Raw genomic sequence first — 24347 nt, 5'->3', positions numbered from 1 at the left:
GTAAAGCCTGCTTCATATCCTGCTAAAAGGCTCCAGAAAGTTAAAAATGAATTTTACGTTAAATAATCTGCTTTTTGTTTACATTTTCAGCACATCCATTACTCATTTATGTTAAAAGTGCTTACGTTCCTCTGAACTGTTATCTGTTTATTTTGACTCAAACCTGATATTTAAATCATGATAAAGTTTCTCTTGAATCTCAAACGGCAGTAAAATCATCTGATCACCGACTCGAGCGACCCCTAACGAGTGGATCGGAGGCGTTCTTTAAACACTGAGCTGGCATTAACAGCATCTGTGAGAGCAGAAGCAGAGGCGCGGACTGATGACGTTTCTGCAGAACTCTGCTATAAAATGGCTGCTGTGCAGTCGAGAAACCGGGTGCTTAAAGCAAAGCCATCGCAGCGAGCTACAGTACGACTAACAGGAGGTTAGAGGCTGTGCCCTCGATGAGAGCTTCAACATGTAAAAAACAACAGGAAGAATGACCCTTCTTTACAAATAACAAATGTCTGCTGGTATAAAAACGTTTTTTTCTTCTTGTCTGAATTGCACCAAGGCGTCCTCGAGTGACCCCAGCTTGTCTGCTCGACTCGGGTTGGGCTCGACTGATTTGGCTGCATGGAATAAAAAAAAAGTCAAGTTTTGATGTTTGAAACCTTTTCAAACTTTAGTTTTCCCAGTCGGTGCAGGGAAGGCCTTCGTCCTCCGACTCAGACTCCGGAGACGCCTCTTTGATCCTCCTCAGGGCCTCGTGGATGCTGCGGGTAAGGGCGTCGGCCGAGTGCGGGAAGCTCTTTGGGTGGCGTTGTTGTTCCGGTCGGGTACGGACTTTTTTCAGACGGACACCCTGTCGAATTTGAGCCAGGATATTGTTGCTGTCGTCGTCCGGGTCGGGGCCCAGGACCCGCAACTCCGCCTTCCTCAAGTGGAAACTTCCGCGTTTCAGAGAGGCTAACACCTCGTCCATGGGTGAGCTCACTGAGAAGAACAGAGAGAAACAATTTTGTTTACTTCAAACGTGCTGAGAAAGGTCATCAGATATTTCATCTGAGATGTTGACTTTTCACAATAAAAGCTTTAGATTTTCTGACCCTTTAGAAGGCCTTAAATGTCTTTTCTCTAGACTCCGAGTTCACTTACGATAAAAATCTCTGATCAGTTGGACCAAAAATCTGATCTTTATGAATTTGTTTGAAAATTGTGGAAAAATCAAACATATTTGCGACTCTTCTTTTACATCGATTTCCATCTTTTCAGTTGGTGAATGCTCACCAAAGTTTTATTTTATCTTCGGAGTTCAGTACATGTAACCTTAACAGGTTTTGCTGATTCAGTGTTTTCTACCCGCATTTTAGCAGAATCACACGCTTCTGTATTTAAAATGCTTGTCTTTAAGTTCAATAGTGTCTGCCACCGATCGTTTTTGGCCAATGTCCGTGGAAAGTATGTGATCGACATATCTCGATCGATGCTTTTCAGTGCTGATCACCTGTAGCTCAGACTTTAGGCAGTGTAGCATCTCCCTCCCCATTCCTATAACACTTCGCAGCAAAACGCAAACAAACATGTCTACCCTGTGCAACTTTTATACCTTCTGTGAGAAAGATGTCAAACATGCATCCTGCAACATAATATACTGCATGGGGGAAGCTTGCTGAAACGATTTAACACGGCAGAATCAATACGACATTCAAAAACTTTTTGGGAGGAGTGAGTAGTTTTAAATGGGTCCTGGAAACCCAAACTGTATTTACCTTGTTGTGTAAAGGCAGCTTGGGGTGCCAAATGTACTTAAAACACCTGTGCCATCTCCGGCCTGCTTCCCTATGTTAATTAGTAAAGTTGTACAGGTTCTGAAATATGGTTTAAGCTTAGACAAATCACCTTAACCATCATCTAACATCACCTTAAATTAGCATGTCCCACCCCACTTCAGTGTCAGCTATTTATAGATGTTGGTGGCAGTAATGCTAACAGCACACTAGCCCAAGCTGCAGGTAATGCTAGTCCAAGCTACCGCTAACACTAGCCTAAGCTACTGTTAATGCTAGCCCAAGCTACTGCTAACGGTATCCCAAGCTGCTGCTAACACTAGCCCAAGCTGCTGGTAATGCTAGCCCAAGCTAATGCTAACGGTATCCCAAGCTGCTGCTAACACTAGCCCAAGCTGCTGATAATGCTAGCCCAAGCTACTGCTAACACTAGCCTAAGCTACTGTTAATGCTAGCCCAAGCTACTGCTAACACTAGCCTAAGCTACTGTTAATGCTAGCCCAAGCTACTGCTAACGGTATCCCAAGCTGCTGCTAACACTAGCCCAAGCTGCTGTTAATGCTAGCCCAAGCTACTGCTAACGGTATCCCAGGCTGCTACTAACACTAGACCAAGCTACCGTTAATGCTAGCCCAAGCTACTGCTAACGGTATCCCAAGCTGCTACTAACACTAGCCCAAGCTGGTGTTAATGTTAGCCCAAGCTGCTGGTAATGCTAGCCCAAGCAGCTGCTAACACTAGCCCAAGCTGCTGGTAATGCTAGCCTAAGCTAATGCTAACACTAGCCTAAGCTACTGTTAATGCTAGCCCAAGCTACTGCTAACACTAGCCTAAGCTTCTGTTAATGCTAGCCCAAGAACTGCGCTGCATGTTGGAGTAGCTCTGTTGACTATATGTAAGTTTTGCCTTTTTGTACATTTTTTTCTTCTAGTTTCTCAAGAAAAACTGTATGGCTGTGTCTCAATTCAGGGTCTGCATCCTACGTCAGCTGGATTTGTCAGCCGGTTACGTCACAGCGCCGCGACTAGGCCTGTCCCAATTCGAAGACTCCTTCAAATGCGGTCGACGAATGCGGCCTTCTTTTCGCCTGAATGAAGGATGGGTCCGGTGTATCCTTCAATAGGTAGCATTTCCCAAGATGCCTTGCGGGCCGGCCGGCAGAAAAACTTAAAAACAATGGCGGACAGTGAAGCGGGAGCTGTTGGAGAGGATTGCGCATATAAATGTCAGTATAAACTTGAAAACTGTTAGGTTAAGGGCTTTTGGTGATACATGAACGTTATTTTAGTTAGAAATGTTACAGTAAAAGTGCTTGTATTGCGGTCTCGGCTCGTATGTTCGGCCGCGCTCGGTGTCGTACTTCTCCCGCTACATTTCCCCCTGATTTTAATAGAAGTTTGTATTTTAGGAACGAAAGAGAAAACCAGGGACTTTATTAAGCTTAGGGTGGAGATGGACCACATGATCACCGGAGCAAAGTATTCGGCGGCTGTGGCATGGAGGTACAATAACATCTCATATTTTAAAAACTCGTTTGAGTTTATTTTTTTCTGCAAAAACATGAAAGGAATAACCCGTTGTCCTCTTTTCTCTTCCTGTTTCTTTTCTTACATGTTTGTTAAGACTATTCTGGACAAAATGGGCATCCAGGGGAAGGTGACAGCGATGACCAGCTTCTGGAGCTGATCGGAGGACATGAGGCTGCAGAGGGAGGCAGAGCAGCAGAGGGCCCAGGAGAGAAGGAAGAATTTTGACAGCTTTTTACTTTGCTAGAAAAAAATGGTTAATAAAGATTAAACATGTACATATAAAAGAAATATCTAAATAAAATCAGTTCTGCATTAAACTCTTGAATTTTATTTTTGTTTACAAATGAGAATTGTTTACTAGAGGGTATCCCGCTGGGTCTTGAAAAGTCTTAAAAGGTGATAAATCGGTTTTGGTCAAATTAAGACCCTTAGGAAGTATTAAAAACTATTATCACATCTTTGCTCAGGCTCAGCTTGTCGAAAGTATTTTCTCTGAATTAGCTCTCCAACAGTCAAGGAAATGATTAAAAAGGCCAATAAAACGTCGAGCTCCATCGTTTAAAGTTCCTTCTCCCTGCTCAGCGGTTCCACGGTTGCTAGGCGACGGAACGTTCCCAAGGGAGTTCATGAAGGCTAGGCCTGTCCAAATTCACAGCCGTTAACATCCGGTCTACCCGGCCGACGGAGGACGCAGCCCACGTCGGCCGGGTGGGCTGGGTCCTTCGAAGGATGCAGACCCTGAATTGAGAGGCTATTTTTTTGGACACTTTACTTTTCTGTTTCTGGTGCTGTGAAGCTTGGAGGATTTTTACTGCAATTTTTTCACTTTTTGAGCATTTATGATGCGTAACCATGGCAACAAGCTGGTTTACAATCGGAAGCAGCTGATTAACATAGGAAAGGCTGAAATAATACCTCAACTGAAGCCACAAATCCCAAATGAGCTAAAACGCAAGAAGCGTGGATGCAGAGCGGGAGCAAAACGGAGACAGAGAAAGAGGAAATTCAAACCATCTCTTCCATCGATCATAATGGGCAATGTGAGATCACTGGCCAACAAGATGGAGGAACTCCAAGCCTTTTCAAGGACTCAGCCAGAGTTTCGGCAGTTTCGGAACCGCTGGAGGAGATAATGCAAAGAAGGATTCTCCAGAGAATCAAGAAAATGATGGACAACCCTGAGCATTCTCTTCACAAGACTGTCTGACAACAGAAGAGTGTCTTCAGTCAGAGGCTTCTTCAGTTTGGCTGCAACACTGACCGCTACTGGAGATCCTTCCTGCCAACAGCCATTGTCATATACAACAACTCTTTGATGACTTGATTATTATTATTATTCTGAGCTACTACAGTAATCAATTTCCCTCTGGGATTAATAAAGTATTTTTGAATTGAATTGAATTGAAGATACTGCTAATACTAGCCTAAGCTAGTGTTAAAGCTAGCCCAAGCTACTTCTAACGGTATCCCAAGCTGCTACTAACACTAGCCTAAGCTACTGCTAATTCTAGCCTGAACTACAGCTAAAGACCATGTTGGATGAGAAGAAAACAACAAAGAAGATACTCAGAACACACATGTAATGTCCCAGGATGTTGCGGGGAGTATCCGTGCATTTTGAATGAATACTAGCTAGATTCATAGCTTGCTTATTGAGTAATCTGAATACAGTATGAGCGGGAACGTCAGAAGCCTGAGATAAAAACTTTAAAATATATATAGTAATTTATTGTGCTAGATGACCCGCACTTTCTCAGAGGTGGAAGACACCACACACATCTCGCACCTGTAGCTCACTATGGGAAATAAATAATTCAAATAATAACAACTAAATCTCATAACACTCAATGTTGTGAGATTGATTTGATGTTCTACCTTATTTAGGGAGCTGAGAGCTTTTATCTTTTCAAACTGCTAAATAAGCAGGTACAATTTTGCATTTTTTAAGTGTCCTTTTGACTAAACAGTTGCTAAAGATTTTTGTATTTTATTTCTTGAAAATTTAAGTAAAACGTGTTTTTGCCTAAATAAATGTAATTCATGGTTTCTTTGTAACCAATAGCAGTCCATAAGTCCTACTGGTCTGAGTCTTTGATGGTGAAGCAATAATCTAGACAAACCCCTCCCCCTCCTCACCTCTCCTCCACTGAGATGAGTCCAGAGATGCTGTCTTTCTCAGCTTCGTCCTCGCTGACAGCAGCTGGCTGCTGTCAAAATAGCGAGGGGAGAAAGGAGCCAGTGGCAGCGAGGAGGATTCAGACTCATGCTTAAGCTCCCGCACAGGGCTGGCTGGGGGGTTTTCTGTGGGAGGAAGTGATGGAGGAGGAGGTGGTGGTGGGGGAGGAGGAGGGGGAGGAGGAGGAGGCAGATCCAGTGACAGAACAGACGGAGACGATAAGAGAGGAGGCAGAGAGAAGAAAGGCGAAGTGTCTTCTAGACTTCGGAGGTCAACGGAGGGAAGGGAGACGCTGTCGCCGTCAGCGGGGGGAGGAGCTGAGAGTTCTGGGAGGTCGGGGGCGGAGTCGGTCTGAACGCTGACTTCCTGGGTGCTGGGCTGCTGGCCCGCTCGCTGCCGACTGCGAGTGTGAGTCAGATGCTGCCGGCTGGACCTCAGAGTGAACTGACCTGGATACCGCTGTGTGGAGACACCGTCAACACTTAAGCTTCACGTCAGCAAGAAACGGGACGGGATGATTAAAATGCATCAAAACACCTGAAACTTATGAACGTCCCGAGTCCATGATCAGTCATGCTGATCTCAGATCAGACCTCACCTGCTTTAGGCTACGAAGTCTGTCCAGAGTCCTCTGCCTCTCCTGAATCACCGAGGCGTTTCTCTGAGCCTCATCATCTTCCTCGGCTCCGCCCCCTGCCTGAAGAAGCAACAGTCTGTTATCAACCAACTGGTTGGTTTTAGTTGGTGTTTCTTCTTTTATCAACATGGCCCCTGCGTGAAGCAGTAATTGATCCCTGACGCTATTATCTGGTTGTTTTGCTCTTGGCAGAAACTGGGATAACTGGTAACGAGTCTCTCGCATCACTGAGGAGGAATTTTGCCCTGCTCTTCTTTACAGTCACTCTATTCTGGCTACATTGGAGGGTTTTTCCAACATAATAACCCTTTGGGGGTCAAAGGTCAGACATTCTCATGTTTTCATCAGCACCAGACCATCACACTACCACCACCATGTCTGACTCTTGCTGTATTGTTTTTCTGAAACACATTTTTGTTTCTACACCAGGTGTAACGGAACACGAACCAATGAGAAGTCCAGTTTTTTCATGCTAAACTAAAGACCATTTCACCAAAAGCCTTGGAGATTATGCAGGCGGCTTTTAGTGAAAGCGTTCATTCTGGTAAGACGCTTTGCCTTGAACTCAACCATGGAAGCCGTTGTTGCCCTGTCTTAATTTGTAACCTCTGACCTTAATTGAGTGGGGTGTGCCGTAGTGTAGAAGTTCTGGGGTGGGACATTAGAAAGAGACGTGTTACTCTAACGGTGTCTAGTGATTCTACAGGTGTGGCTGGTGGAACTGTTCCCAATAATGTGGTTAAAGGTGGGCTCACGTGTGTTTCAAGAGGATGTTTTGCCATATTGCTTGAAATGTCTTTCATGTATTGATGGCAACCAACAATTAAATGTTTTGTAAAAAAAAAAAAAAAGAAAAAAAAAAGAATTTTAATCGTCTCTGAAAGACAATTCTGGAAAAACCTCTCTATGAACGGCCCGGTATGAACCACTGGATCCTGATCCATCCATCACTGGCCTCTCACCGTCCCACCCCCTCTACACATAACCCTCGATGTGCATTCATTCTCAGCTTGGAGCAGCCGAACAGGAAGTGAAGCCAGAGCAGGGCTAGCTGTATTAGCCAGTCTTCTATTATGTAGGTGCGTTACATTAGGAACTATGGTGGAAAAGGTGCCAAAAACGAGTCAAAAAGCTGAGATAACATAATGTCTTTACAGCTGTTGGACAGAATCTGTTGAATCTGGCATCCTCCTTTATTCTGGAGGCGTGGCTTATTGAGGAGGATCTGAAGAAAAGGGACTGAACCTTTGAACGGTGTTTGTTTTCCTGTATGATCTCCTGTACCTTTAACCAGATTCAGATTCTGTACCTTGTTCAGATTCAGTCACAAACTCCAGCTGTTGCCGTACCTTTAAAGAGTTGCAGCCAGAATTACTTCCTTGTCTCTGCTGTATCTTCTGGTTGTGATTAACAATACAGATTTCCTAAAAAGGAGACGGCACACAACAGCTCAGACGCTACAGAAACCACCGCAGCTTCTAAAGCCACTGTTAGACACAAAAGGAGCCCTCTCTATCCCACCTTCTTGTGTTTGAGGTAGACTTTCTTGGCAGTGATGCGACCTCGGCGGGCCTCGAGTTGCCGCGTCCTTTGCTGGAGGAGGTAGAGTTCTGCATCTTTGAGGGGCCACAGTGGAACCGCCGGCTCTTCTTTATCCTTCATGGCATCGGGGCTCTCAAAGGCATCGTAGTACACCACCTCATCCTGTCGCTCTGGTGGAGAATTGGAACAGATTCACTGAAAATCTGCTCGTCCGGTCACTCGGTGTTAATAAAGTTGTGGTTTTTGATTTACTTCAAAAACTCTCCCCGAGGTTTCTCTACCACATGTACACAAGCAGGTCATTACTCTGACCAATACTCGTTTAGGAAACTTACATTTCAAATCTAAGATTCATGATTTACAAAATAACTCCTCCACACTTGGAAACACGACAACAGCTGATCCTCAAACTTTACTCGTGTTTACTCCTGTTCTTATTGGTCAGTTACGACTCGACCACCACATGAAAGCATGAGCAGCCACGCCCACCTGTCATCTGACGGCGCAGGCTCTGCAGCTGCGAGGTCAGCAGCAGCTCCTCGCAGCGCAGCACCTCGGCCTGAATGTCGTACAGCTGCAGCTGAAGCTCATAATACAGCGCCTCCAACTGGTCCAGACGTGCCATAGCATCCTCTCCTCCCTGCAGATTCTGCATCTAAAAAAAACCAAAAAAAACACAGTCTCACAATCACGACTGTCTTACCCAAACTCTAACCCTCTCTGGGGCCTAAAGGATTGTGTGACTTTCTCATTTGTTCTGATGAAAAGTGTATTTTCAGCTTTTGACCCCACTGTCATTCCCAGTGACTCATTATTCCCACTGTTGAACTCAGGATGTTATTCCTTCTGTTGCAGGATGCCGGAGCTGTGAGGTCATTTTTCCATCACAGCCGTTATCAAACCCCGCCCTCTCTCTCCAACTCTTGTTGCAATTTAAAGTTTTTAAGAACACACCCTGATAAACTTTACCTCCTCCTTCAAGCCGTGTTTCTTCTCTTCCAGGCAGATTTCTTTGGCTCTCATGAGCTGCAGCGTTTCCTTGGAGAGAGCGTGCTGCAGCCGCTCCATGCGTTCAACTGCAGCCGCCCAGGATGACTTTCCGAACTTCCTCTGGTCCACACGCATTCGCTCGTACAGTGCTGCAACATAAACAGCGGCGTTCACATCGTTAAGAGTGAACACGACCAAGCACTTCCACAAATCTACAATAAGTTGGTCTTGATGTGATTTTCCCATTTTCTTGTGAAAAACCCTACAATGGAACAACTAAATGAATGAATGAATGCCTATTTTATTGTCACTTTACGCATGTGAAATGAGGTTAAAAGCAGCTCCTTCAGTGCACTCAAACACAAACTGCAAAAAGAATAAATGAAAAAATGGTGCAAAAATCCACTAAATACAGTTTGGATATTGTACAGATTGATGAGCAGAAGGAAAACCTGAAGTCAGATGGTGTCAGTGCATGTGAGAACATTTGTTATGACCTACAATAGTCCTCTTCAATGGTTCAAAGGTCAAAACAAAGACAGTGTTCAACGTTTTCCCATAAAGAGAGGAAACGGCTCATTGTTTGTTTACCCTTCTGGGCTCGAGTCGTGGTTTCAAAGAACTTGACAGTCAGGTTTTGAATGGAGAGCACTGCAGAGTGGGCCTTCCTCTGCCACTCCTCATCCTCTTTCCTCAGGCTCTCGACGCGGCGAGGGCCCAGGCGCTCCGTCTCCAGGCAGATCTGACGAGATGCAAAACAGGTACAACATCAAGTCGTGCATTCTTTAATCGCAAAAACACACCTGCCGTTCTCACACGCTTTGACCAGAAGACGGGCGATCACATTAGATCGGAGTACATTTAGCTTGAGGTTTAAACTTCTCTATTTATATTTTGGGGCAAACTATCCCCATTTAAAGGAATCCAGCCAAACGTTCTGCTTTATGATGCTTTTCCACGTTTATGATGCTACTGAAACAAAGAAACATTTGCAGGTTTGTTTGTTGTTGGGTTCAAATTAGACCTAAAAAAGGATTTATGACAATCAGTGAAAATCATAAGTTCTAAAACTCTTTAACTTGAGAATTTGCTTTTTTACACAAAATAATTGAGCTTGCCTTGGTTTTTGACGACACGTTGCTGTTTATTATTTATTTATTTTTGGCTTCAGTTATATCTTGTCAAGTCTTCAAACCTTCCACCAAGTGCTCTGCAGTCCCAGTAAACATCCATCAGATGGCGGTCACAGTGAGACGTGCCATCTTTGTTTATTTACACTAACCCAGTTTGCTACTGGGCGGCAGAAACAACTCACAAAAGGATGAACCAAAGAAAGATCGTTTTTCAACTCGTGTCAAGGCCATGTGAGAACAAAACAAGTGCATCAGTATGACATCCTCTCCTCTGCCGACTAAAACACAAGCCTGTCTCCATGAGAACACGGTATGGAACAAAATGTACACCAACTGTGAAGCTAACTCCCCACCGGGGCCTCGCTGCACATGTAAGTTAGATGCTAATGTCTCAATGCAAAACAGATGTGTGCTCCAAAAATAAACAAAGCTAACGTATCCCCCACCACCCTCAAAAGGACCTTGTTTTTGTTCACGGGTATTTTGTTAATGTAACTGCATGTGAGGCTCATAAACAGGGAGGGGCTACAGGGTGAGACTGGGTGAGTAATGGAGGAGAGTGACATCACAGACTGGAGAGAAAAGGTCTGGGAGGGAATAAAATCTGTCCAGGAAGGAGATATGAGCTAACTTACAGAATGTCTGACCTAACTCCTTCTACCCTCACAGAGCCCTGAGTGACTGTCTTTTAATCAGAACACTTGGACCCGGTGACTCTGACATTTGATAGCATGTGTTGCTTCATCTGTATGCGTGCTGTTGCTCGTGTTGCTCGGTTTGACCTCTGTGATGAAGCAAAAAGAAGCCAAACGTTTGTGCATTAAGTTGGTTCACAAGTTAGCTCAACTGGTTTTATGCAAAGTAGGAGCTTTCTTACGGCTGGTAAAGAGCCAACTGGACTGTGAGAACATGTAGTTGAAAAAAAAAACATCTCATACAGGAGAATAACACAAAACATTTAATAATCATTAGACAAGAGGTTACAGTACTGTTCATGCTTCTAAATTGGTGACTTTTTTTGTCCCTAGTTTTTCTGTGGTCTGCATTTGTTTTGCCGGGTTTTTTTATTATTTGATTGACTAAACTCACAGCATTCCCAACCTCAGCACAGCTAATCTTAAACTAAGCCAAGCAGGGTCGGGCCTGATTAAGGTAGACCACCTGGTAAATAAGCATCTATGATGGCATATGATGTTTCCACAGCACAAAAGCTGAGATGATCTTTAAATGGTCTAAAACCTCTAACAGGACAAATCTGGTGTGAAAAATACAATAAAGAAATATTTTCATCTCTCGAAAGCGCCAAACGTAATCCAACGTGATTGGAATTAAAGCATCATTGTTAGGCTTTCACACAGAAACAACTTATAATTTAAAAATATGTTTTTAGCCATCCCTTCTGAGACTTGTGTCTATGGCGTAATATTAGGGTCAAAATTAAGACTATTGCATCCCCAGTGGTGGCTTTGGTCATAAAGCGGAGGTTCACAGAGAAACGTATACTTGCTGTTCTTGAAATATGACCATGGTCATGTTGGGCTTCACGTCCATGCTGAACATGAAAATAGTCTTCAACCCCCCCATTTCCTACATTAGTCGCCGAAAGACAACTGATGGGTCAGAAAAAGCCAGTCGTCTACGTCACAGGGAAATATTTGCCTCCATGAACTCATCCACCTTGGCTTGTGACAACGCAAGGCTGTTGTTGATAGACCATCCAGGAGAGAGCAGAGCACATCTCAGCTTGCAGAAGCTAACCATTAGCAACTCTACAACATAGCGGAACACGTTCATGCTTCTGTCATTTGTGGAAATAAAATATCAACGTTGCATATTTTTTACCCAAGAAAAAAGTGCGACTAGAGGCCATGGAAGAGTTGCATTGCTGTTAGCCAATAAGAGGCGAGACGTTTGCATATCATGAATAATAATGGGTAAGACTCCAAATCCTGCCATTTTCCACTACCCACTCCTCCGGCTAGCTTCAACATCCCAAAACAGGAGCACCAGAGCTTTTTTCTCCATTGAAAACATTTCACAACGCATCTATTTATACTAGAGGCTACAGCAGATTTACTTAAATAATGAATGTAGGTCCTCTTTGAAGCAGGAGGACCAAAAATAAGATGATCACACACCCAGCCGTAGATACATCCTCAAACCAGGAAGCTATATTCAATTCAATTCAATTCAATTAAAAAATACTTTATTAATCCCAGAGGGAAATTGATTGCTGTAGTAGCTCAGAATAATAATAACAGAATAATAATAACAATCAAGTCATCAAAGAGTTATTGTATATTACAATGGCTGTTGGCAGGAAGGATCTCCAGTAGCGGTCAGTGTTGCAGCGAAACTGAAGAAGCCTCTGTCTGAAGACACTCTTCTGTTGTCCGACAGTCTTGTGAAGAGAATTTCCTCTTTCTCTGTCTCCGTTTTGCTCTCGCTCTGCATCCATGCCTCTTGTGTTTTAGCTCATTTGGGATTTGTGGCTTCAGTTGAGATATTATTTCAGCCTTTCCAATGTTAATCAGCTGCTCCCGATGGTAAACCAGCTTGTTGCCATGGTTACGCATCATAACAAATGCTCAAAAAGTGAAAAAAGCTAAAAAATAGCAGTAAAAATCCTCCAAGCTTCTCAGCACCAGAAACAGAAATGTGAAGTGTCCAAAAAATACAGTTTTTCTTGAGAAACTAGAAGAAAAAATGCCCAAGAAAAGGCAAAACTTACATATAGTCAACAGAGCTACATGCAGCCACCCAGAGCAGCGCAGTTTCGGAAAGGAAAGTAAACTTCCATTGCAAAGTAAACTACTACTTTTATTATTGATAGGTTAGCGCTAGTAACCGAGCGGCCAGTGCTAGAAAATGAGAAGGAGAATCTTCGCTTGCATCAGCGGTTTAGAAGCTAGAGACTAGCATGGCTAGGCGGGTCCCTCACTGGATTTCTTACTACCTCTGCTGTCCATTAGCAAGGATATGCTGTCGTTAGAAATGGGGAAGCTATCATTAATCAGATAGTAGCTTAAATCAGAACAGAGATAGATTCCTGGTTCATGGAAGTAGCTATAGCTGGGGTCTTAAGGCTAGTTTATACTTCTCCATCTGCGTCAGTACGGAGACACACAACGCCATTATCAGTTCTCACTATGGGCTCTCCAACAAGCCCCCAAGTCTGTGATTGGTCAAGACGCCGCTTCCTTTAACTTTGTCAACAGCACCACCATTCCCCCTAAAAAGAATTACACGAGAGCCGAACTAGCGACAGACACGGAGCAGACTGAAGAAAGTCTTACGGAAAATGTCTGACAACATGAAATGTTTTTAGAGCCGTCACTGAAGGAGAGCAAATATACCACGCAAATGTTTTATTCGTGTCAGGAAATGATGGGAAACATGAGTTTCGAGATGGTGACTGCATGGAGAAGTGGAGGACAAATGTGTCCAAGTTAAAAAGTGACATACATAAACACAATATAAACACACTAGAGACATGACTACAATAATGGCAGGATGTGCCAGAAAAGCGCTACACCCTCTGCTGTCCTGGCGATGAATTGCTTCACAACACTGACACGCAAACGGAGAAGTAATAAAGGAAACCATCTCCGTCAGTACATGTGAGCACAAAGATGCTGATGAAGATGTAAAAACTAGGCTTTAAGTTTGGTCCTAATTCTGCACCCTATATTTCCAGCATACATCCTGGGTAACACAAGTGGACAGTGTTAGATACAAGTTTGAAAAACTACAAATGTACAGAAAACACATTCTGAGCTGGTATGGGACGCTTCGGACCACGGCCTTTTAATGGTGTCCTCACAGATCATTCCTAGGCCACACTGTTTACATGATGTGCTGCTACAGCAATAAAACACGCGTTTACCAAGATGTTCTTTTAACTTTTATTACTCATTGGGTTTGAGGGGAAAACACTTTCTGCACAAAGCAGCACCCAAACTTACATTATCTAAAAATAACCTTCTGCTCCGTTTTGTGTTGATTTCTGTGGTTCCAATGTAAAAGGCAGCAGTAAGCTAGCCTGGCAAGCCAGACTAAATAAATGTATTCTTTGCAAAGCAAGAATTTGGTCTAATTCACTAGGCTAGCAGTAAGCCACACCAAAGCTCAGAATCTGTCTGCTTTTTAACAGGATTCACCTTAAAATAGAAAAATTGCAGTAAAACAAAGTTAAACTAAACATGGAGCACTGGAGCAAGGAGGAAATGATCTACACATAACAGACAGCACATGTCCCATGAATGCATCATAGACAGCTAATTTGCTGATGATAAGAAGCTTGTGTCTTCTCATTTTCAGCAGATATGTTGAAGTTTTTTGTTTATTCTATGAATACCATTTTCATTATGTAAAAGGGTTTATTAAATATGACCTAACACAATAAAGCCTAAATCCTTTTATTTTTGTAAGGATGTGAATTGGTCTTCATTATGCTTCAATTCTTATATTTGTGTTTTGTAAATATTGGTTTCCTAATTCATGCAAATTAACCTGAGCTTTAATCATGTTTTTTGTGCGTGTCCCAAGATATTTGTAAACAAAGGTTTGCAAAGAGCCTGACAGATGTGTGTGTGTTTGAAGCGTATTTCATTTGAGTCAGTGAAAATGTCCCTGTCTAATTTACTGAACAAAGCAACAAAACATCACACTAGAACCAGCAGTAGGGCTGGGCGGTATGGCCTAAAATCAATATCACGATATATTGAAAATTTCACCTCGATAACAATAAATGGACGATAACTACAGGTATGCGGAGAAACAAAAGTTGTCCACTAGATGGGGCTGTCACGTTTATTACGTTGAGTCACATTTTTACGTGATGTGACTCAAGGTGGTGCAGCTTCTTAAAGGGACGTTGCCAACTTACACACATTTTCATTTTTTATTATCAAATTTATTGACATGGGAAAAATTATCCCGATAAGAGCAAGAAATTTCGATAACTATAAATTTTTGATTTTTGCCCAGCCCTAACCAGCAGGGTTCTTTTTTTAATTCCACCCTCCTGAGGTCAGTTTCCGTCTCACCCGATTGGTCCAGCATCATTGGCCCAGCCCTGCAGACTCATTATTGTCCACTTTAAATGTTAAGCTCTTTGGTCACCCCCTGGTTAGTGTAAAGCAGTATAGTTGACTGATACTAAAAAAACAAACACATAGTTTACAATCAAATTCACCTATAAACAGTGTTTTATCTCAAGCTTTTCCATAGGATTTTTGTTTCTTAAGTTGTACACTCTCCATTCTTAACTTGATTACTAATCTCAGTCCCAGTGCAGGGCTCCTTTATCAACCTCCGTTGTGCCATCCATACTACGAACAATTTTGGTATCCACAGTAGGGGCTGCCCAATTAATCGAATTTTAATCACGATTACGATCTGAGTTTTGAACGATTATAAAAACAAAACAAGCCAATTATTTGTTCCTCCCACTTGCGCTGCCCTGAGTTGCAAATGAAGCGCTCCTCCCACATTGTTGCCAAAGTAGCGACGTTATTTCCAACAGCTATTCAGACCCCCTTCTTGACTTTTTTAATCTTAAAAGTACCTAGCGAACACCTCAGAAACATCTCTGGTAACCCTTAGCTACTTTCTGGATAACTGTCGTCGACATTTCCTGCAGGTTAGCTAAACACTCCGCCTGCGCTCCGGACAGTTCTTCAGGACTTTAGGAAAGGGAATGATGTAGTGATGAGTCAGTCGCTAAAGAAACAGCTCTCATAGCCGACTCCTTGTTGGAGTAACCAGAGTGAGTGACACACACACACACCGTACCTGCTGGCTCCTGAGCCACTAAAAACGGCTAAACACACATGCAGCTTGCCCTGATTGCTGTGAGACCGGGTTGGGGGGTGGGGGGTGCAGCTGTGGTTGGGACAATTATTACATTAACTGATGGACTTGTAAATAAATAGTTTATAAATAAGCTAGAAATAAGTTCCTCACGCTGCTAAATAATAACTAATCTCTATGAGGACACCTACAGCACCTTGACACGACTAAATAAATGTTATGCAACATTTTGTGAACATCAATTTATTTGCATTTATTTTTTATAAATGCCACTGTATAATTCTTGCTGTCAGTATTTGCAAGATATTGGTATTTGGGTCTGTACTGTTAGACTTAAATGAGTTAAACCAAGGTCTATAGCCCTTGGGTCATAGACTATGAGCTATAAGTATATTGATCCTTTTATACTGGGAATCAGGAGTTATTTTAGTGATCATCTTGTTTCTTATTTATTTTTGTCCTGATTGTGCCCTGAGCAATTTTATGACTGAATAAAAACAAATAAAATCAACATAAATTTAAAAATCGTCTTAAATAATCGAGATCTCAATTTGAGTCACATTAATGGTGATTATTATTTTTGCCATAATCGAGCAGCCCTAATCCACAGCCAATTTTTAGCCGACCGCTCCAGCAAGATTTGCCTTCCATCTGGCAGGATCCCAGTCCCAATGCAGGATTCTACAGATCACCCTAAAATGATAAAGCAAAAGACTGACAGAGGGCGTAATGGTGGTGCAGTTGGTGGCACTGTTGCGTTGCAGCAAATGGAGCATAATCTTTCATACTGATAGGAACTGATAGGGGACTGAGTGAAGTCTCTTAACACCTCTGGTCAGGAGCTACTGGTGACTAAACACAGATGTGTCAGATTGTCTAAAATTAGGTGACACAAGTTCCTGTCATTATGTGCTGCTAGGATTACAACACACATGCTGTCATAGTGGCCTTTATCTCTTTGGTTAAAATAGCATTTCTGTGTGGTGGACACAGGCGGGGATTTGCCAAGAACAGCTTAGATTTTAAGGTTGAGAAGCAGCGATGGATGAACAGCTGAGCTGTTAAGTTTTATCCTTACAGAATGGACTGCTTGGGTTGGGAGCTGTTCGTTAGATTTCATATGAAATGTGTTATTTATATTTTGCTGTTATATACTGACAAAGAAATCCAAATAGAAAAACTACTTCCATGTTTGTTTTGTTTTCTTTTCATTTTTAATGAATACCAGAACATGAAGGAGTTTATAAAAACTGACTAAAGCATCTGCAGTGCTCCAGCAGTGTAATATAGACAGCCACTTAGGTAAATCATGATTTATCCAAATACAAACAACAATTACAGTCAATTCACTTAAATCCAGGTCACAAGTTGCTTGATTTGCATTTCGTGTCATGTGATCTTTTCGTATTTGTATGTAATTTACCTGACAGTCAGAGGTAAACACAAGCAGGTGTGCTGAGAACAGCTGTGACAACTGTTGCCCCGTAACAATAAAGTTCCTGTGTGACAGTAACCGGAGCGCAGCGCGGTACCTCAGACATACTTAATTCATGATGACCCTCTGAACTTCCCTGGCAACAGGACACAAAACACTGAGCAGAACCAACGTGCAACAGGTTCAGCCTGCAACATTCAGCACCACCGTACGACACCTCCATCACTGGGAGGTCATTTGTTCAATTAAGCTTATGCACATACAATTCATTTATTCACAAAAAAACAGTAAAAATACTTTTTTTGCCAATTGATTCAAAACTAGCAACAAATACCAAGATAAATAATCCTTCTGCACATTGAAACAACCCATTTTGCTATTTTCAATTATTTAGAAATCCAGGTTTTCATTTTATTTATGGCTAAAATCACAAACTATCCGGACTTAGTTTAAATAAAATATGATGATGTATTTCCAGGTGAGGCAAGAGATGTTTTTCTGGAGCAGTTTTTGGCACATTGCTCAAAACGCTTTGGTCAGATTTATGGACAGGGATTGTCTGACACTGTTGTGATCCGGGAGACGACTCTGGACTGACTTGGTCGCATTGCGGTTAATCTACGAACTGGGTGTGTGTGTGTGTGTGTGTGTGTGGGGGGGGGGGGGGTGCACACGTTCTGCTGCTGTTTCTCACCACTATCAGCTGATGGAGGGCTCCAGTTTCGTTGCGCCGTTCATGTCAGCGGACACGGTAGGGTCGGGGAGGGGGGTGGGGCATGACGCTTAGCCTGGCGGGTGGCCAAGCAAAGCCTGGCTTATAAAGAGCTGGGAGAAACCCTGCTGATGGCTACCAATAAATTACATGTTTTGACTAAAATTGTATTATTTTAATCTCCTGAAAACATTTAATCTCTTGAGAATTGATAGTATATTGTAATGCTGTTCTATTTAATATCTTGCCTACTGTACCCTTTAATTTAAACAATACTTTCACATACTTAGTAATACCTGGCTTTTGTTATCTACTCAATGCCTCATACACTTAGTAACTCCAGGTTAGCCTTCCTACCTACTGAAAGTACTGACTTTCTGTTTTGCCCCTCTGGCCACCTCCGCCCTCCCCAAACTGGTTACCACCCACCTTCAGTCTCCTAGCTCTAGTTTTTGGCTGTCTTTCCCATAATCCCTCCCCACCATTGGTTGTAATGCTGTTCTATTTACTGTTTTGTTGTTTATTATATGTTTGTTTTTGTCTGTAAAGCCCTTTGTGAGTGTCTGTGAAAAGTGATATACAATTAAACTTCTTCCTCTGAAACGTACAATACTGGGAAAATTCAATTCAAGGTTATTTATATAGCGTCAAATCACGACGAGTCGTCACAAAGCACTTCACACAGTAAACAATCCAATACAGTTCAGTTCTTTAAGCCAATCAGTCAAACGTTCCTATAGAAGGAACCCATCCAGTCTCACCCTCTAAAATCTCATCCAGTCATTGTGAATGTCTTGTTCTTCATAACTGCAGCATGATCCATCCATCCAAATGGCCCTGGCTCTGACCACGTCTCTCCCCTCTACACATACCCCCCATTGTGCATGAGTTGTGCATTCTCGACACAGGAACAGGAATCCATAGCCGTAGCTAGGCTAGCTATATTAGCTAGCACACTAACTTGTTATACAGACACATAGGTGCTTCATGTTACAGCAGAAAAGGTGTCAACAAAGAGTCAAAAAGGCACGAAGGTTAGGGTTATTTGTGTTTTGATGGTTGTTTGACAGTATCCATTACACCCAGCATTCTCCTGTATTCTGGAGGCGTGGCTTAAGGGGAAGCCTGGACCTTTGAATTGTGTTTTGTCTAAATGAAGCTTGCTAAAAAGCTTACAGGAACTCCTACCCTAGCTTAAATGACTCAGGTGAAACTAGTACCTGTCTGCTCTTGTCCTTTTTAAACAACCTTTACAAAACCAAGTAAAAAGCAAACAGCATGTAAATAAGGACGCGCAGTGTTCTAATGCTTTACTTCTTCTATTTTCTATAACAGTTTGGGATTTTTGAAACAACTCCCTGTACCTGCACCATGGATTCATTTGCATACAGCTTTGCTTTCATCTGTTGGATGGCCCTGAGGGAAGCAGGTGGCAGAGCTGGAAAACTCTGGCATCAAACACATTTCAGTTAGTGAGAATGATCCAAAAATATATCAAAAACAAATAGACCTCTGGCAAAGGGTTTTCTTTAGAAAAAGGTTAAAGAGGCATACAGACCACAGAGCACGAGAAACTCTAACAAAGATACTTAAAAGCTGACGTACGTCCATTCTTATAACCTTTAGGTGGTGACTGTGCAGCACGGGGGCTGTGCTAGATCATCTACTTCAGATTTGAGCCACAGCTTAAGACCCGGGTATGGACTAGAGACTAAAAACCTAAATCCTAGAGACTCTAATCCCATAATGCAATTTAAGGGAATCTTTGGGGGGGGGGGGGGGGGGGGATCTCAACTGCTTCCCACACACAAACGGCTTTAAACCCCACAACTCCAGCATGTAAAACACATGCAGACAACAAAATTATAAAACATTCCCTGATTCATCAACCCTATTTTCTACCAAATCATCTTCCATTTTATTCGCTGTGCTCTTCATATCAGAGACTTCTCCATATTTTTTGGGGGAGGATAATACATTTCTCTTCAGATAAGTTATCTCAAATCAAACTTGGATCACCATAGAGCCTAAGGCACGCTCACACTTCTGATCCATGGGTCAAAAAAACCAATGGGAGTCCATGGACCGATAAAAGTTATTTTCTGAACCTGTTTGATATGTGCCATGGATTTCACGTATGATTTTAAAAATGCTTTTGATGCCAAGGAAGCGCTTATTTTCGACAGGCAGCAAAAGTTACTTTAGGTTTGAGTCAAAACACGTAGAGGACTACAAATGTTGGTCTCACCAAATTTACATCATCGAACCAGACATGGAGAAGAAGAAGACATCAGCTGTGAGTTTAGCAAGCTTCTACTAAAGCTTCCAGGACTAAAGGAGGAATATTAAAGGTGAGAAAACCACTATAAATCTGGTTATATGGAATGCAGCAGCTATGTGGGGGAGAGGAGAGTCTGCAAAGTCTGATTTGTCATTTTAGTTACGAAGTTTTACAAGCTGATTAATCTCAAATTACAGGACTGACATAATCGAAACACACATAATCACTTTTCATTAGCACAGCATATGCATGACTCAGGGCGTAAAGCTAAGCAGACTATAACTTTTATAGCCCCATTCACTTACATTCTTTGTATTTTTTTCATTAAGGGGATCCATGGGCCAACCAAAAGGGGAGGAGCCTTAAGCTTGGTTTATGCTTGACCAAGCCCCCACAATGCGGGTCAAAAATTGAAGCAAACGCGGAAATGAAATATATTGCAGTTCCACCCTCATCCACTAGGGGATGCTGTCAGAAGCGAGCAAATCCTCATTGACTCCCATGTTAAAAATACCAATTTCACAGCAGAAATAAACATGTTTACAGCCTGGTACCAGATCATGTTTATGGTTTAAATGATCTAGTTTACACTCATGACAACTCTGAGGGGGGTGAATTTTTTTCTCACTCTTCTGTTTAAGTGTATTAAAAGCCTAAAATTCTGTATAATTAATGAGCATCCAACACACGTGACCACAGAGCTAGCTCCGTGGAAAGGCCTCAGTGGAGCATCGGTCTGGCTTGGAAACTGTTCCGGGATTTTGAGTCTCTGTGTGTGTGTATTCTTTTTTGTAAATTATTTGTGCAATTGTTGGACAAAATGACTTGCTGTGGCATTAATTGCACTAATAGAGCGTCCAAGGAGTCTCCACTTCATTTTTTTTGGTAAGTAAAATTATATTTATGTATTTCAGGTCACTGCCGAGCTGAGCTTAGATTTTAACATGTACTGTTTAACCATGAAATTTAAATGTAATAGGGTAAAACCCAGTGCATTTAACATAATGCTGCACTTTAGAAAATGGGTTGAAATATAACATGTTGGTGGAGCTGGGTTCCGACTATCGGCTTGTGGAGCTCTCGGGAGACCGATGTTTTCCACCCGGAATGCCGGCTGTTTCTCCCCGTAGCCCAGTCCATCTCTGTCTGATCGCGGCTCCTGTTAGCTGCGCGGGCTGACGGCTGTTTCTCCCAGCAGCTCGGCGCATCTGTCTGATCGCGGCTTCTGTGTGCTGCGGCGGTCTGACAGCTGGTTCTTATGGTAAGCCAGAACCGCCAAAATACGCCACTTCTCCCCGCAGCTCGGCGCATCTCTGTCTGATCGCGGCTTCTGTGTGCTGTGCGGCTTGCCGGTCTCTCGGGAGACCTCTGTGTTCCACCCGGTTTTACCCAGCGGTGAGCCCGGCGTATCTCTGACTCAGAAGCTCTGGCGTTGTGCACAGTTAACTCCGGTGTAGCTAGGTTGCTACCTCCGTTAGCTTAGCTCCCACCTCCGCATTAGCTTTGGGTTAGCTTCAGGTTAGCTTGTAGCTAGTTCGACCGGGTGTCGTCAGTTGATCCCAGTCTTACAGCCCCACACTCAGCTCCTCCTCTCTTCCCTTTTATGGAATTGTCTGGGCTTGACGGAACCTGTGACATGGTCAAAATGGCGGTGGTGGCCACCTCCCATTTTTCTTCAAAAATGTGTTATTGGAGTCTATGGAAACCCATTGTCCAATATTTATATGTCGATGTGCTTGACGCATTCACTTTCCGCTTGGTGATGCGGCGCTTCACAACTTGCAGCGTTTATGGTTCATGCGGCTTGTCTCTGCGGTGAGCCAATATTCTCCCAAACTGTAGGGGGCAGCATGGAGCTCTACGGCATGCATCCAACACTACACCATAGTAGAAGTAAAAATTACTGTTGTTTACAACATGGCATTTCAGCATTTTTTAACAGCGTCCTTGGCTTTTCCGACAGTGCGAGCTATTTCTCTACAAGAATTATTAACAACATGTTGATCACGGTGATCTTTGAGAGCTGAATCATACAAATGTCTGTATTTACGAACCTCTGCCATACTAGGTCTTGCCGGTCCACCATGTTTTTCTGCGTCCAACCGTCCGCGTGGTTAGAAAATTTCCTAGGTGCGCGGTGCGGAAAGTTTGGGCCGTGCGGAGGCGCGGTGGAGGGGCGTGGTTGTTAAAATGACGCAACTTTTCCGCGCGAAGCCGTGCGAACCTCGCGGACGCGTCAAGCATAAACCAACCTTAAGGCTCCCCATTCAGTGAGAAAGCCTCCTGAACATGTCAGTAAAACACCGTCACACATTCAAGGCAAGTCTAGTTGCCTTTATTTGACTTTACTGGGACCACCCTGTCCTGACCTCTGACCTGCACCTGCATACAAGCAGCAAACTGGAAAGTTCCTTTAGTAACATTAGAATTAAAGCTAAATATATCGATAAACTGACAGAAAACTATTCAGCAATAATCCTGCATGTTTGATGAATGAAATAAAATCTCTGACACTGCTTTTTTACAGACCATTTGAGTATTTTAAATGTTTTTCAAACCTTCAGAAGAAGTACAATTAGTACTACTACAGAAAAAACTGTCAATATTATTTTTAAAATATAAAAGTACAGCTTCATTAGTTGATATTCACACGACTGTATTAGGCCTGGGTGATAAATCAATTTAATGAATTAATTCGAATTTTTTTGTTGTGGGCAATTTTAAAAAAAGCACATCAAATTTTTATGTAATAGCGCCTTGTTGCCCCCCGAAGCTTCCGTTTCACATAACCGCGACAACAACATCACAGCACGCACACAAAACAGCTACAGCAGGCGAGTCCATGGCCACCGGTGAGAGTGGGAAGTTTGTTCCTAAGAAAGGAATGAAATCATCCGTTGTTTGGAATTGGTTTGGGTTTGCTGCGACAGACGTGAAGCATGGCACTTTTATTCCAAGAGGGTGTTCATGTATTCATTATTCATCTCAGAAATGAGGGTTACATTTGTCTTGCTTGTGATTAAATAAAAAACAAAATTGGCTTAAAGGTGCCTTCAGTTTGTACTTATTGCTATTCTTAATAATTGAGGGGAGCAAGAATCGGAAAAAAATCGTAAATTGAAAAAAAATTATATTTAATCGGACCGTATCGTCCAGCCCTAGCCTGTATTATAATAATTCTCTCTTTGGTTTAAAGTCTTCAATCATTCCAACTCAAAAGATTTTTCAGGCTTTTACACTGATTCAGGTCATTACAGCCATGAAATATCAACAGATTCCTGCTCATGCATACAGTACAATTTAGTATTTCTTTATTTAGATCAGGATCCACCTATAGGAGGCCAAATACCATCATGATACAGAGTCATAAACACACCCATGAACACACAGCTGTGTTAGCTAGAGAAACCATGCTGGCTAAGCGTGCTGAGCAAGGAATGCTGTGTGAAGGAAAAGTACTCACAACACCAGTGGATTAATGTTTATGTTTGTTTATGTTTATTTATTTGGCAGATGCTTTTATCCAAAGCAACTTACAATTTATAACCTATAGGGCATGTTGTGATCTGTGGGGGGAAACCGGAGTACCCGGAGGAAACCCACGCATGCATGGGGAAAACACGCAACTCCACGCAGAAAGGCCGCAGCCGAGTTTTGAACCTGCAACCTTCGTGCTGCGAGGCAACAGTGCTAACAACTGCGCCACCCTGCAGCCCAATGACCAATGACCGAGAGAGATCATCTATGAGAAGACAGAGTCGACCCAGTTAAACAGAACCCTCTAACTGGGCCTAACAGCTCACAGGAATGGTGCGTATTAATGTTTGACAAAGGAAGCACACGCTGACATGATGGTGAAGCGGTCTCTGGGTTGTGCAACACAAGATTGATTTTAATGAGCAACATCACACATGACACGTGTAGCATCTATACGTATTTACTTCTGCTCTTGCGGGTCGCTTCAGGGCCATGGACTGTTAAATTCAATTCAATTCAAAAATACTTTATTAATCCCAGAGGGAAATTGATTGCTGTAGTAGCTCAGAATAAAAAGAATAATCAATAATTCACGTGCTCATGTTTAAGTTATAATACAAACATCCAATCAAACTGGAATTATACTTAAAATGCATCCTTGTTTGGACCAAATTTCATAAACAGACCTTCAGAACATTTCTGGTGTGCTCTTACTGACCCATCCCATCCCAGGATTCATTGTTGGCCAAACAGAAAGGTTTTGTTACTGGAATAATGGTCGACCTAACAGGAAAACATAACAACTTTTTAATGTTTTTATTTATTTACAGTACAGGCCAAAGGTTT

General features: G+C 42.6%; 1 protein-coding gene across 1 annotated transcript in view; it reads right to left on the bottom strand.

Moving 5' to 3' along the window:
• Positions 1-471: 471 nt before the first annotated feature.
• The window catches only part of jmy (junction mediating and regulatory protein, p53 cofactor), a 47100-nt gene continuing 23224 nt past the window's right edge, over positions 472-24347 (bottom strand). The window contains exons 3-10 of the mRNA XM_015943133.3: positions 9241-9391; positions 8629-8798; positions 8149-8314; positions 7639-7829; positions 7467-7541; positions 6079-6177; positions 5441-5939; positions 472-981 (exon numbers count right to left, since the gene is read on the bottom strand). Of these exons, the coding sequence (XP_015798619.1) occupies positions 671-981; positions 5441-5939; positions 6079-6177; positions 7467-7541; positions 7639-7829; positions 8149-8314; positions 8629-8798; positions 9241-9391 (1662 nt within the window). The 3' untranslated portion in view covers positions 472-670. The remainder of the gene's footprint in view (positions 982-5440; positions 5940-6078; positions 6178-7466; positions 7542-7638; positions 7830-8148; positions 8315-8628; positions 8799-9240; positions 9392-24347) is intronic.

This window comes from Nothobranchius furzeri, chromosome 6, assembly GCF_043380555.1.
Source record: "Nothobranchius furzeri strain GRZ-AD chromosome 6, NfurGRZ-RIMD1, whole genome shotgun sequence".
Lineage (NCBI taxonomy): Eukaryota > Metazoa > Chordata > Actinopteri > Cyprinodontiformes > Nothobranchiidae > Nothobranchius > Nothobranchius furzeri.
Note: the sequence above shows the minus strand (reverse complement) of the source record. Positions and strands in the feature narration are given on the sequence as shown.